The 14,930-nt window shown below is 37.6% G+C and overlaps 3 protein-coding genes across 3 annotated transcripts in view; all 3 read left to right on the forward strand.

The window, feature by feature from the left end:
* The window catches only part of LOC129778873 (chaoptin), a 510,710-nt gene that overhangs the window by 82,111 nt on the left and 413,669 nt on the right, over nt 1-14,930 (forward strand). The window lies entirely within an intron of this gene.
* LOC129772881 (uncharacterized) lies at nt 8,262-10,058 on the forward strand. Its single transcript, XM_055776409.1, has one exon. The coding sequence runs from the start codon at nt 8,262-8,264 to the stop codon at nt 10,056-10,058; it is 1,797 nt and encodes a 598-aa protein (XP_055632384.1).
* Nucleotides 11,304-13,007, forward strand: LOC129772882 (uncharacterized). The gene has a single exon (XM_055776411.1). It carries the CDS (start codon nt 11,304-11,306, stop codon nt 13,005-13,007), a length of 1,704 nt encoding a protein of 567 aa, XP_055632386.1.

Raw genomic sequence — 14,930 nt, forward strand, 5'->3', positions numbered from 1 at the left:
AGAGGTGGGACAATCTCCAGACGAGGGTCAAAGCCTATCTATGAACTGTTAAGTTGAATCATTTGTACATCTGCAAAACTATGATGTACTGATGTACTTTTGTGACCCGAATTGTTCTTGCTGCGCTTTCCATTCAGCCTGCATCAAAAATGCTTTCACAATATCAGTGTCGGTCCCAACTCTAAAAAATAATTTTTGTGTAAATAGAAAATAATCAGAAAATCAACTAGAAATTAGTCACATTTAGTAACAAGTTTTGTATTAGCATCACAATACAGCTGGTTTTGTGATTCCGAATTCTAAATGAATCAAGCTTTAATCAACAGTACGAAGGGAAACATCATGAGAAAGGCTGGCTTCGTCTTCTGATAGAAGTTATTCATTAACTTTACTAAGTTTGTGAGTACTTTATTATGCATCGATATAACGTACAATTTTGAAAGTGAAATGTACGTTATATCGAAGTTTACCTGTATATGTATATATATATATATATATATATGTATATATATATATATATATATATATATATATATATATATATATATATATATATATATATATATATATATATATATATATATATATATATATATATATATATATATATATATATATATATATATATATATATATATATATATATATATATACATATACATATTTTAAAAGATGGATGCACTCTGATCAGTAGCGTCCAGGAAGGGTACGATGGGTACTGTGCAGTGTTTGAAGAAAGGTGTCAAATCCAAGGAACGATCATTCTACAGAAATTAGCGATCTGAGTGGAGTATTAACTCTACTTTCTGTCAGTGTGTTAAGGTAGTAGCCCGGAGTGACGACCGATATTTCGACGTTTTTTCATATTTTTTTTTAACAAGATAATAAAATGCAATCGTTTTAAAATTTGTACATGTTTTTATTAGTGTTTTAAAATATAGAAAAAAAAACATTTTAATTTTATTTTAGATAAATTTTTGGTTTCAGAGTGGAGTCCTCGAAAAGAAGATAAGCTGGTTCGGGGAAGCACACAGCCTTCCGAAGTCATCTGAAATAAAAAAATCAGAAAGATTATTATTCTGCAGACTTTATTTTAATTAACTAACCTATACTATACGTAAAACAAAAAAAAAATAAAACAAAATGGCGGACTCGTGAAAAAAGTTCTCAAATCTATTTTTTTCTTTATAAATTGTTTAAATGAAATAGTTTATTATTAAAAAATTAAATGTTTTAAAGGTTACGTATTTAGATATGTTTGTCCAGAATAACGGGTTAAAAAATTGCCAAATCGGTTGAATAGTTTTGAGTCAGTGCTTTCCCGAAATTTCGAAAACATGGTTTTGAGAAAAACGCTTTTAAAGTTTTGTCACACGCTTTCATACTCACTACCGTTTTGTCTCATATTTCGAACAGTCTCAAATTCCGAACACTTCATTTTCAAATGTAAATTTACTACACTTTAATGCTAAAAATATTTGAACATTGAAAGCCCTGACATTCACTGAGGTATAAACTACATTTTGATACCATTTACAGGCATTAATATAGCCTATAATTTAAAATATTAAACATTTGCAAAAAAGTGACAGTCAAAACCAAAGATAAAATGCTTGCGTTAGCAAAAACAAGCATCTTTATTTTTGCAGTTTGTGTAGTTTTTTTCAATTTTTCATGTTAAGTGCTAGGAAAAGTGAGAATCTACAATAAATGGATGAAAAAAAATAAGTAGTGTTCGAAATTTGAATCACGTTTCTTTGCGTGATTAAAATTCCGAACATTTCAATTTAAAAGTAAATTTATTGAATTTTAATGTTATAAATAGTTGAGCAATAAGAGCCTTGACGTTCTTTGCGTTTTAGGCTACATTTTCACATCATTTACAGGTATCGACACAGCCTGTAATTTATAATATTAAGCATTTGCAAAAAGGTGACAGTCAAAACCAATGATAAGATATTTGCGTTAGAAAATTCCGTAAAAGACAAGCATCGGTAATTTTTCAGTTTTTGTAGTTTTTTCAACTATTTTGTTTGCTGTTTTCATATTAAGTGCTAGGAATGGTATGGAACTATAATAAAAAGATGAAAAAAAAAAAGATATTATGTGCAGAAATATTCATTAAAATTAGTATTGAAGTAGTGTTTCTCAAGTTTCTATGCATGATTCAAATTCCGAACACTTCATTTTAAATGTAAATTTACTAAACTTTTATGTTATAAATAATTGCATAATGAAAACCCTAACATTCTTCGTTCTATAGGCTTCATTTTGAAATTCATTTACATGTATCGATACTGCCTATAATTTATAATACTGAACATTTACAAAAAAAAAATAGTGACTATCTAAAACCAGTGACAAAATGTTTGCATTACCAAATTCCGTAGAAAGCAAGCATCGTGAATTTTTCAATTTTGTTTGCTGTTTAAATGTTCGTCCGGTAAGAATCTCGTTACGAATCTACTATAAATTGTTAAAAAAAATCTTTTATGCAGAAATCTTTATTAAAATTAGCGTCAAGGTAGTGTTCGTAATTTGAGTTAAGTTTCTACGCACGGATCGAATTCCGAAAGAAAATGTTTGAACACACTATTTTGCAGCAAATACAGCGATAGTTCACAAATTGGGGTACAAGGACAATCCAATTCTGGAGCAACAATATAAAAAGACCATTTGTTAACAAATGTTTGCAAGCTTTTTCCTTGCAAAACGCAGGTCGCAGGTGCGAACCAACGGGAATAAAATTGATTTTCTTAGCCATGGTTTCACCTAGAACCACAATAACAAAACCGGGCTCCTGAAGTAACAGGTCGAACTCGATTATATACTGATTCGATTATACAGCCATTCCATGCCAACCCGATTTAGTGGTTCTCCGATTTCCGTGAGAAGTGGTAGTTTTGTTTATCGCAAAATATCAGACCCGTATTTTTTTTTTATTTTTTTGTTAGGGTGACCTTCCATTTAAGAGTGGTCCAAAAACTCATTTTTTTCTCATATTTTTTTCCAAAAATAACTTTTGAGCTACTGGGCTGATTCAGATGATCGACATATAAAAAAACCAGTTAGGTGGTCTTTTTTGAGAAAATACTACATCTGCAAATTCGATAAATTTGAATTTTATTTTCATAAAACGTGTTTTCTTGAAAGCTAAGGATTTTGTACATAACATATCCAAAAATCAGGAATGTGTTTATTTTTTTTTTTTTTGATTATAATTTTTCAAAGTTAATCTATGCTCAAAAAATCATGTTTCCCCTTTTCACCAACAATGGCGTTTTTCAAAAATTCATAACTTTTGAATCACCTAACAGATTTGGATAATCGACATATTAAGTTGAAGTCAATGAGCTAGACTTCTTTGAAAAAATAGAAAAAATGAATCCTATAGATCTTCATAGATCTTTTCTGTTAACTTGAATTATTATTTTTTTCTAAATCATGTTAACTTTGAGAATTAATGATTCAAAAACGATAAAAAAACACACCTCTGATTTTTGTATATGTTATGTAAAAAATCCTCAGCTTTCAAGAAAAAAATATAAATATATATAGCGCCTTTGGTCTCGGTACCATGAAAACTAGAAAAAACGAACACAATCGATAATTATGAAATCAAAATCCAATTTTCTTGGGAGTAAAGTATTTTCCCACAAAAGAGTATTCGCTTTAATTTGATGTATCGATCATCTGAATCGGTCCAGTAGTTCAAAAGCTATGATTTTTTTTAAATAAATGCTTTTTGACTGTTCGGAATTAGAGACAAAAGTGTTCGGAATATATATATATATATATATATATATATATATATATATATATATATATATATATATATATATATATATATATATATATATATATATATATATATATATATATATATATATATATATATATATATATATATATATATATATATATATATATATATTCCGAACACTTTTGTCTCTAATTCCGAACAGTCAAAAAGCATTTACAAAGCGTCAGGGGGATCAACAGACCAGATGTTTGTTTACTGTGTTTTTTTTCTGTTTATATATATATATATATATATATATATATATATATATATATATATATATATATATATATATATATATATATATATATATATATATATATATATATATATATATATATATATATATATATATATATATATATATATATATATATATATATATATATATATATATATATATATATGGTTCGGTTCGGAATTTGAGACAAATGTGATTGGTGTAATTTTTAGTTTTTCACCATGAAAATATAATTGTAAATCATTTTTTTTTAAATCAAATGAAAATGAAGACGCTATTGTATCCTATAATCAAATTAATTTCGCTAAAAAGTACCATTTTGAGTAATGAGACACTGTTTAATGGCCAACAACGTTTAAGTGTTCGGAATTTGAGACAAAACGGTAAAGCGCGCTCTCTTATATTAGTTATAACTTTTAAAATATTAAAAATTTCGGTCTGAAATTTTTTGAGTATATTTTTAAGATGCTTTTCTTCCGGCATTTTTTTTTAAATTTTTGAATGCTTGTTTTTGCTTTCCGATACACTCCGTATAATGTGAAAAGTCTGGAGTTGCTATGTAAATAGATCTAATCAATGAAGAATAGAGTATAGGGATAACATGTGTAACATGGAACGATAGCATGTTCTGTTGATACATTTGCTACAAATATTGTTAGGTAAGCGTCACATTGACCTTTTGAGGCAACTATGTATGTTTTGGGGTGAACAATTTGAAATACGAGCTCTATGAAATGTGTTTGACACATGAATTTCGGCAGCTTGGGAAATATGGAAATAATGAAGACTGTAATATATTTGCGTTTATAATAATTTTGAATAGTTGGTTGTACTATACCAGGTATACAAAGCGTCAGGGGGATCAACAGACCAGATGTTTGTTTACTGTGTTTTTTTTCTGTTTCCTATGTTTTGCGTTTTTAGTAGACTCAAACCTATTGTGAACACAATTACGAGCTGCGGGTAGAATACAAATCAATGAAACTGCTGGAATATTGCGAATCATCCCAAAGAGACGGCTTCGAGCAACGCCAATTGCATTCCGCTGGATGTTCAATGCTCTCTTCAGGGCATCAGAATTTTTATTCATAATCAATGAGTGCAATTTATCATATTATTGGTAGTTAAAGAGGATAAATTGCCTCTTCTCCAATATGAAACAGTGTTCCTTTCAAATTTGATTGGTATTGGTCAAGCAGGGTAATGACAAGGTTTGTTCATTGGACGGAAACATACAAGTCCGTAACAGTGCACCATGAACTACCGTTAAAGGCCAACAAGTATTTCTGGAAAATACCGATCGATGGTGCAAACCATATGGAATATCTTGAAAGTTTTTGGAAGTGCCACGAGAGGAAAGGGAACGGATCGTGGAAACCAAGATAATTATAGAAAGAGGTGAAAAGCACGATTACATTACTGCCGTAATCTCATGAAGTGACGCAAGCGCCAAAATTGACATTTTCCTATTTTTGTTATAGATCGATGAAGAATTCCAAATGCTTTCAAACAACTGCGAAGTTTTACAGAAATGTGAAAAAATTACCCTGTAAAAGCCTAAAAACGGAGTGGCGCAAGCGCCATTTCCACTGTGATGTGGCGCAAGCGCCATTTTCCCTATGGTGTGACGTGATTTGATTGTGATAGGAAGTGATTTTCTATTTGATCTGATAGCATAGAAAGGATTAGCAGTGTTGCGTTCAGTGTTACCCCCACTTAAGGTGAAGGTGGAAGCTAGCCACAAATGGCTGCCACAATGGCGCTCATTTCTTTCATCTCCCTCCCTCACCCTTCGCCCGAAAATCAATAATTTTGCGAAACAGTGTGGAGAAAATGATCATTTTCGCACACTTCCCATGAAGTAATATCAGCCAAACTCTAATCGATTACTCACAAGATATTAAATTTTCATCTGCTGTCGCACTGTATAGTGAACAAAGTCGGAAAACTCGAGCAAGTGCTCTGAAAGTTAAATTTTCATTTTTCAATCTTCGACAATGGTTTTGTTTGTATTGGTGAAAGCATCGTTATTTTATCGACACTGATGCCAGACAACATCATCGAAACATCTATCAAAACCACTCAATAAAATGTTATTCCTGAGTCATAGCGTTTCATATCATGAAAATCAATAGAATAAAATTGTGTTGATATCAATACAATTATTATTTTTACGTTACGGTCTATAATGTAAGTTTTAGCAACTTCAACATTGGGTAAGAAAATTGTATTGCAGAGCTCGGAACACTGCCACGGCTGCCTATGCTTTCAAAAACAATAAACGGAAAAGTACTACATTCAATCAAAATGTCTCGGCCAACGAAGAGAAGAGTTAAGGCTCTCCAAAGTGAATATGTGAAAACAATACGACCAACGAAGGAAAATATGAAGGAATTATCAGCATGCGGAAGAACTTGTTAATATCAAAAGAGGCCCAATTCGCATGTGTTATAAATTTGCTCAGGTTCCGCTCGCGTATAATCAGTATTGTCAGTGTCAATAAAGCGCCACACAGTCTGATAAGTGAATTGATCTATTTACATGTGCTTCGCTCTTCTCTCACAAACACTATTACCCCATTTTTACACGTGGGTTTACCTATACTACTACAATGGCTAGCTTCCACCTTCACCTTAATGGCCTACCCTTGTATTCGCGCTGCACTTGCGTCTGGAAATTTCTAGTGCGTTTGCTAGCATCCGCTGTCACCAACACATACACAAGAGGAGCAAAAATATGCAAGTTTCCCCCTCCCATGTTAGAATAAAATCAGTTCTAGTTCGATCACCGCACAACGAAGGTTAGGTTTATTTTTACTCCCGCTTTTCCCGAACAGTGCAAGCACCTTTGTACTAGTTCAAATTTGGTTTGGTTTGGTGAAAAATTGTCCCGCTTGGATTCCCTCCCAGTCACAACATTGGTGCCGTGACCAGGATCCAAGCATATTGGCCCCGAAAGTGTTTCGAAAAATAGACTATAAATCTGGAAAATTCCAGATCCTGTTTGGTGAGATTTACGTATTTTAGAAAATACAAGGCCTATTGCGAATAGGTACCAGGTGAGTACCATTCCAATAAAATTACTGTCGGTTTTTTGGTGCTCCCGGAATCTTTTTCGACCCCACAGCGTCACATCGGCTGCATCGTTCGTCATCGGGTGCACATCATGGCGGAGCGGAAGGAGAAGAAAATGCGAAAAATTGAAGCTGCAAGGAGAAATGTCATGGCCGCAGTGGATCGCATCGAGGATTTCGTGATGAATTATGATCCTCAGCAACATTTTGGTGAAGTGAAGCTTCGATTGGACCGATTGGAGCATTACATGGAGACTTTCGAAACGCTTGAAATCGAATTTGCAGAATTAGACGACGCGGATGAATTCGTCAAAATTAATTTGGACATGCGTGCGAAATTCGAGGAGCAATACTTTCGCACCAAAGCAGCTTTAATGGGGAAATTGCCAGTGGTAACCGAGCAATCCTCTTCCAGTTCACGCCCTAGCACACAATCTGGTTCGACTGGAATCAAATTACCAACCATAAAGTTGCCAGAGTTCAATGGAAAATTTGACGACTGGCTATCATTCCACGACACATTTCAAGCGCTCATTCACACATCCACGGAGCTAACGTCGGTGCAAAAACTGCATTATCTTCGCGCAGCTCTCGGAGAGGAACCAGCGAAACTTATAGAGACGCTCTCCGTCACCGCAGATAATTACGTCATTGCATGGGAACTTCTCTGTAGCCGATATTCAAACAAATACATCCTCCGTAAAAAACACATTCAGGCACTATTCGAGTGCCCTCGCGTTAAGAAAGAGTCAGCAGCTGATCTTCGCGTGCTTTTTGATTGTTTCGAACGGCACATCAAAGTCTTGCAGCAGCTCGGTGAACCTGTTCAGCATTGGAGCTCTATGCTGGTGGAGCTGATGACTTCCCGTTCAGATGGTATCACACTAAAGGCTTGGGAAGATTTCGCTTCTATGGAGGGAAACCATACGTACACGAAAATGGTGGAATTCTTACAGCGCAGAGCAAGAGTCTTAGAATCACTATCGGCGAATTATCAGCATCCCTCCTTCGACAAACATCAGCAACCGACATAGAAGCCTGCACAATCACGGACAGTTTTTCATGCGACTACTGAAAAAACTTATCCTGAATGTATTGCTTGCTCTCAAAAGCACTCCCTATTAAAATGCACCATCTTCGACAAGATGCCACTAAAGGACAAACTGGAATTGGTAAACACAAAAAAGGTGTGTAGCAACTGCTTCAGGAGCGATCACTTTGCACGTCGCTGCCAGTCGAAATACAGCTGCAGAGTATGCAACAAACGTCACCACACATTGGTACATCCTGGATTTGCGCCTTCATCCCACAGCCAGCAGGTGAATTCGAATTCTTCGCCCAATGAAAATTCATTCAGTGTGATTCCAACAAATTGTTCGGTTGCCATGTTTCCATGTGAAAACTTTGAAGTGCCTATGTTTCAAGTGAATGCTGCTACACGGAATGCCACCGTATTTCTCTCCACTGTGGTTGTTATTGTGGTGGATACTTTTGGCAAGGAGCATCTTGCACGGGCTTTGTTAGATTGTGCATCACAAGCCAATTTAATGAGCGAGAAACTACGTCAAACCCTGCGCCTGGCGGGGAAGAAGGTCAACATAGAAATCTGCGGTGTTGATAAAGCTGCTACGCGTGTGAAGCATTCTGTTACCACGGATGTGCGCTCTCGAGTACATGAGGTGTCATTGTCAATCGATTTTTTGGTGGTGAACAAGGTAACAAGAAATCTCCCGTCTGCAACTGTTTCCATCGATCATTGGGAAATTCCGAGGAATCTGGAATTGGCTGATCCTGATTTTAATCGAAGTTGCGAAGTTGACATAATAATAGGAGCGGAACACTACTATAAATTTTTAAAGAATGGACGAATTAATCTTGGGGATAAACTACCATCGCTTATCGAAAGTGATTTTGGTTGGGTAGTTTCTGGCATGGCGGACATCGACACATCTAATCCGAGTGTCATCTGCTCTGCTACAACCATGGAATCCCTAGATGAAAAACTGGAACGATTTTGGCTAATCGAAGACGTTCATAGCCCTCGACCATCACGAAATAATCAACAGTGTGAGGAATTTTATCAAACTTCAACTATCCGGAACAGTGAAGGACGCTATATCGTCCGTTATCCGAAGTACGTGGAATTTCAACAAATGTTTGGTGAGTCTAAATTCAGTGCTCTTCGACGTTTCGAGTCACTAGAAAGGAAATTGGAGAAAAATCCCGATCTGCGTTTGCAGTATAATGCTTTCATGCAGGAGTACATATCGTTAGGGCATATGCAAGCAGTTGAAGAGACGGTTGATGACGCTAGAGCTACTTGTTATTTGCCACACCACCCTGTTTTCAACGATAAAAGCAGCACTACAAAGGTCCGTGTTGTTTTCGATGGTTCGGCAAAAATGAGCAGTGGACACTCCTTGAATGATACCCTCCTCGTTAGCCCAGTAATTCAGGATGAGCTCTTAGATATTATACTTCGATTCCGGAAATATCCCGTGGCGTTGGTGGCGGACATCGAGAAGATGTACCGCCAAATACTCATTTCACCTGACGAACGCTGTTTGCAACGTATCCTTTGGCGCATCGATTCTTCTGAACCTGTTAGGACATACGAATTAAGCACAGTTACATATGGTATTTCATCATCTTCGTTTTTGGCAACCAGAACGCTACATCAGCTGGCCGAGGATGAGGGAAAGGAGTACCCCCTCGGTAGCCTCGCAATTTGTAATGATTTCTACGTGGATGACTTCATTCGAGGAGAGGATTCGGTAGAACGGGCGATTCAACTACGTCACGAGTTGGATGAAATCATGACAAAGGGAGGATTTCGCTTGCGTAAATGGTGTTCGAATTCAACTGATGTTTTAGCCGGTCTACCCGCAGAACTACTTGCAACACAAGCGCTGTTGAAATTCGATCCTGAAAAAAACGATTAAAAAGTTAGGTATTTGCTGGGAGCCTGCCACAGATCGCTTCCGCTACGACATAAATTTGGAGACAGGTATCAAACCAACGACGAAACGGAATATTCTTTCGCGAATAGCTCAGTTGTATGATCCACTCGGACTGATAGCACCGGTTGTAATATTAGCCAAGGTAATGATGCAACAAATATGGAGCATGTCCCTGGATTGGGATGACCCGGTCCCAAATGAAATTGAGCAAAGGTGGCTGGTATTTTGTGAACAACTTTCAAGTCTTGTTACGTTGCACATCGATCGATTCACTTTCATTCACGGATTCATCGGCGTAGAGTTACACTGCTTTTCTGACGCCTCGGAAGCAGCCTTTGGAGCCTGTATCTACGCCCGATCAGAGACTCCAGATGGGAAAGTTAAAATTAGTTTGCTTGCTTCAAAATCGCGCGTAGCTCCTCTGAAGCGTATAACACTACCCAGATTGGAATTATGTGGTGCTCTACTGGCTGCTCGTTTATATGAAAGAATAGCTGCAGCAATTAACATGGTTTTCACTTCCACTGTATTCAGGTCCGACTCCACAGTGGTTTTGGAATGGTTGAAGTCCTCTCCCCACAATTGGGAAACTTTCGTAGCAAACCGGACATCGGAAATACAATCGATAACCCATGGATGTAGGTGGCTGCACGTTGCTGGAACTGATTTTTTTTTTTATCCAAAATATATATTTTTATTAAGGCTCATATGGCGTCAACCTGACGGGGCCGGGAGTTCAATATTTCGACAATGTTTGCCTTATAACTATGTTAGTAATATGTAACCGATTACTCGCGGTTGGCTCGAGGTTAGTATTACAAATGTTTTCGTAATTGTGATGTTGCTGTCTTCAATGATCTGTACCTGTGCCCGACACGGGATACTTCCTATTGGGATGCAGCTGACCATTAATCAGCAACGCCCCCCTAGTCTGTACCCCATATCTAGCGTGGTGCGTCTTCTCGAGGAATCCAGGATAGAATGGTCACTAGCCGGCGCAATCATCAGCTCGTGTAGAGTTGTCATGAGCGGTACAACCTTTGACTTTTGTTGAATCATCAGTGGACTGCACAACCTTTGGCCCGTGTATCTGTAAAGAGTGTGTGTATGTATTGCCGCGACTAAGTAAAAGTTTATAGATCGGATAGGAGGGATACGAAACAGGGACACAAAGAAGGAAACATCATTAAACGTTGACATCGGCGTGGAACTGATAATCCTGCTGATATGGTTTCCCGCGGAGTATCTCCCAGAGATTTAGTTACGAACGAGAGGTGGTTTCATGGACCCAAATGGACCCAATGGCCGATGCAAAGTGTTGCAAGGCCAAAAGACGAGATCCTCGAGCGGAAACGGATTGTTCTTGCCATTGAAGCAACATCTCCAAAGATAAATGAAATATTCACTCGCTATTCGTGCTGTCACAAGCTTATAACCATCACGGCCTATTGCCTTCGATTTTTGCACAATACTCGAATCAAAACTGGGCGAATTTACTCTAGAGTTCCCTTAGTGAAGGAGCTAACTGGCGCTAGGACAGCATTAGTGAAATTAGTCCAAGCTGAATCTTTTAGGGATGATTTGAAAGAACTGCAAAAATCCGCTATAGTATCCAGGAAATCGAATCTGAAGCTGCTGAATCCTTTCATCGACTCTGAAGGTGTAATTCGCGTGGGTGGCTGGTTGAGGCTGTCAGACGAGTTATATTCAACCAAACATCCGATGTTGTTGCCCGGGTTTCATCCTTTCAGCAAGCTGCTTATCCTCTCTTATCATCGGTCTCTCATGCATGAAGGAACGAATCTAACTCTCGCAGTAATTCGGGATCATTTCTGGCTCGTCCACGGAAGACGTGCTGTGCAATCCATCATAAGGAAATGTCACAGTTGTGCTCGCGTGGATCCAAAACCATTTCAGCAACCAACTGGACAACTTCTACGCTCTCGTGTTATTCCCAGTCGACCGTTTTCTAGTACGGGTATAGATTACTGTGGCCCAGTATACATTCGTTCAACTCAACGCAAGACAACCCCTACGAAGGCTTATATAGCAATATTCGTGTGCTTTAGTACCAAGGCAGTACATATCGAGCTTGTCGGTGATCTGACAACACCGGCATTCATATCCGCTCTACGTCGCTTTGTGGCGCGACGTGGAAAACCAGAACACATTTATTCGGACAACGCAAAAACGTTCATCGGTGCAAATAATGAACTCAATCGATTGTATCGTATGCTGCAACCTGGTCCCGATTCTGAATTGATTGCTGCTAGTACTGCCAGAATGGATATTCAATGGCATCTTATTCCCCCTAAGTCGCCCAACTTCGGTGGACTCTGGGAAGCTGCTGTGAAAGTGGCGAAGAAACATCTTGTTCGTCAAATTGGGAACACATCACTAACGTACGAAGATATGGCCACTGTACTGACCCAAATAGAAGGGTGCATGAACTCTCGCCCACTAATAGCGCTTACAGATGATCCCAATGATTCGTCGGTACTGACTCCTTCGCATTTTTTGCTTGGATACTCTCCACAATCAGTACCGGACCCCGACGTAAGGAATGTACCTATAAATCGGCTTGATAGGTACCAGCGAATTCAAGAGAAGGTGCAGCATTTCTGGCATAGATGGAGGTCAGAATATCTACGACAACTAAATCACTTGACATGTGTTAACCCAAAGCAGAGTTCCATCAAAATTGGCAGTATTGTTATCTTGAAGGACGAACTGTCGCCCCCATTGAAATGGCCACTGGCGCGAGTGCTAGAAATCCACCCAGGGAAAGACGGTGTAACCCGTGTTGCTACTCTACGCACTACTAGTGGAATCTTCAAGCGAGCAGTATCGAAAATCTACCCACTGCCATCGTGCGAAGAAGATGATGATGTTGACTACCTGCAGCAACAGGACCCTCCTGGAGATCAATGACCCTGAACCACCCAATAAATCAACAAAGAAGAACTACACAAACTGTATACGTTATAAAATCTATGTTAGTCTTAAGAGTTAGGGATCGTTAGAGACAGACATTGAAATTGTTAATTTCAAGGTGGCCGGTATTATGTTGCGTTCAGTGTTACCCCCACTTAATGGCCTACCCTTGCATTCGCGCTGCACTTGTGTCTGGAAATTTCCAGTGCGTTTGCTAGCATCCGCTGTCACCAACACATACACAAGAGGAGCAAAATATGCAAGTTTCCCCCTCCCATGTTAGAATAAAATCAGTTCTAGTTCGATCACCGCACAACGAAGGTTAGGTTTATTTTTACTCCCGCTTTTCCCGAACAGTGCAAGCACCTTTATACTAGTTCAAATTTGGTTTGGTTTGGTGAAAAATTGTCCCGCTTGGATTCCCTCCCAGTCACAACAAGCAGGGTCAGCAAATTTCACATAAAAACATCTTCCGTAATGAACGTTTAGCATAATGAAAATCACTTTTCCGAAAAGCTCGTCATGACAAATATTTTAATCCAAAACAGTCCATCCCCATGCAGTGCTACATTTATAATAGCAATTTGTTTCAGAACTACAAATCATGTACTTTGCTCGGTTTATAAATCTCGTCCAATATTTAAATTCATAAAATCAAACTCACCTCAAAGAAAAAAAATATCCTTGATCGATCACATATTGCACATAAAAATTGTAACTAATTAGTTTAAAAAACAAAAGAAAATTGTTGTAAAATTAGTTTAAATTGTTGATTACCAGAATTAATGTCTTTTGATGGCAATGATGTCTTCTATCCTCAGATATCAAGCGATAAAGCTTCTTGACGCTGTTTACTTTCTCACATGCTCATTTCGTTTTCGGATGGATTGAAACTGAGTGTTGATTGAAGGGCAAATGTCGGATTTGGTGAAAAGCTGCACTTTTCTAAATCCTCCATCGAAATGAATCTTGTAACAAAACTTAAAACATACTCGCATAAACTGTATCTGCTTTACATCGGATGATTCTGGACGGGTTTATCTTATGTTTTCAATTGTATTTTGGATTGGAAAAAAATGGTACTGTCCACAATTGTTACAATCGGGTTCTCAACTATGTTAGCCTGTTCAACGCATGTTACAAAGTCGGAAAATGTGTAGAACTTTTCTCCCTGATGCTTTCTCATGCTCCGCTCAACGGCAGCATTTTGGATAAAATAATTGGAAACAGATTCTCGCATACCACTGAGTTTACGAGGAATATGTTCGTTCAGTACCAGGTATAGACCAAAGATATTTTATAATATACATTTGACAAAGAAAATAGAAAAAATAGAAAGTAGAAAAACGAGAAAATAGTTTTCAGTAGATCGCCAGTTAGCAGAATCTACTGCAAATGTTTTCAACCTCCAATGGTTTTAATCCATTTGTTCAACCGCTACTTCTCGCTTGTGTGAAACTGTTTTCGACCCAATTTTGGTTCAGCAAGTTATGAACTTTTCGGCTCTCACTTATGTGAATACCGAAAAATTGTCCCAAAGAAACCAGACAACTCGAAAGGGTCATTCTCCATACGTGCGAAACCGAGTGCATGGGCCCATGAAAGACTCCGAGTTCGGCACTCGATTCGACAGACGGCTTTCCACATTCTCGCACACTATCGTCGCGATTTTCCCAGCACGAAAAAAAAAAAACAAACAAGCGAAGAGAATGAAATACCGCGGAAAAATATGTAAAAGTGAACAGGAATAAATGTAAATAAAAGTCGAATGGTATGCTTTATGTACAGTCGCGCAGCCACCAGCCCAAAGGGTGGGAAACCGTTTTCGCTTTTTTTATTTATGAGCTGTATTTCCATGCGCCCCGTAATAGCATAAATAACGACCCGCAAAAGGAATAAAAAGCTTTCCGCGTTATGTTG

Source organism: Toxorhynchites rutilus, chromosome 3 (assembly GCF_029784135.1).
Source record: "Toxorhynchites rutilus septentrionalis strain SRP chromosome 3, ASM2978413v1, whole genome shotgun sequence".
Classification (NCBI taxonomy): Eukaryota; Metazoa; Arthropoda; class Insecta; order Diptera; family Culicidae; genus Toxorhynchites; species Toxorhynchites rutilus.

What these genes read in the sequence shown, in the direction of transcription:
- LOC129772882 (XM_055776411.1), top strand. Translation starts at nt 11,304, where the DNA reads ATGGTTTCCCGCGGAGTATCTCCCAGAGATTTAGTTACGAACGAGAGG.
- LOC129772881 (XM_055776409.1), top strand. Translation starts at nt 8,262, where the DNA reads ATGCCACTAAAGGACAAACTGGAATTGGTAAACACAAAAAAGGTGTGT.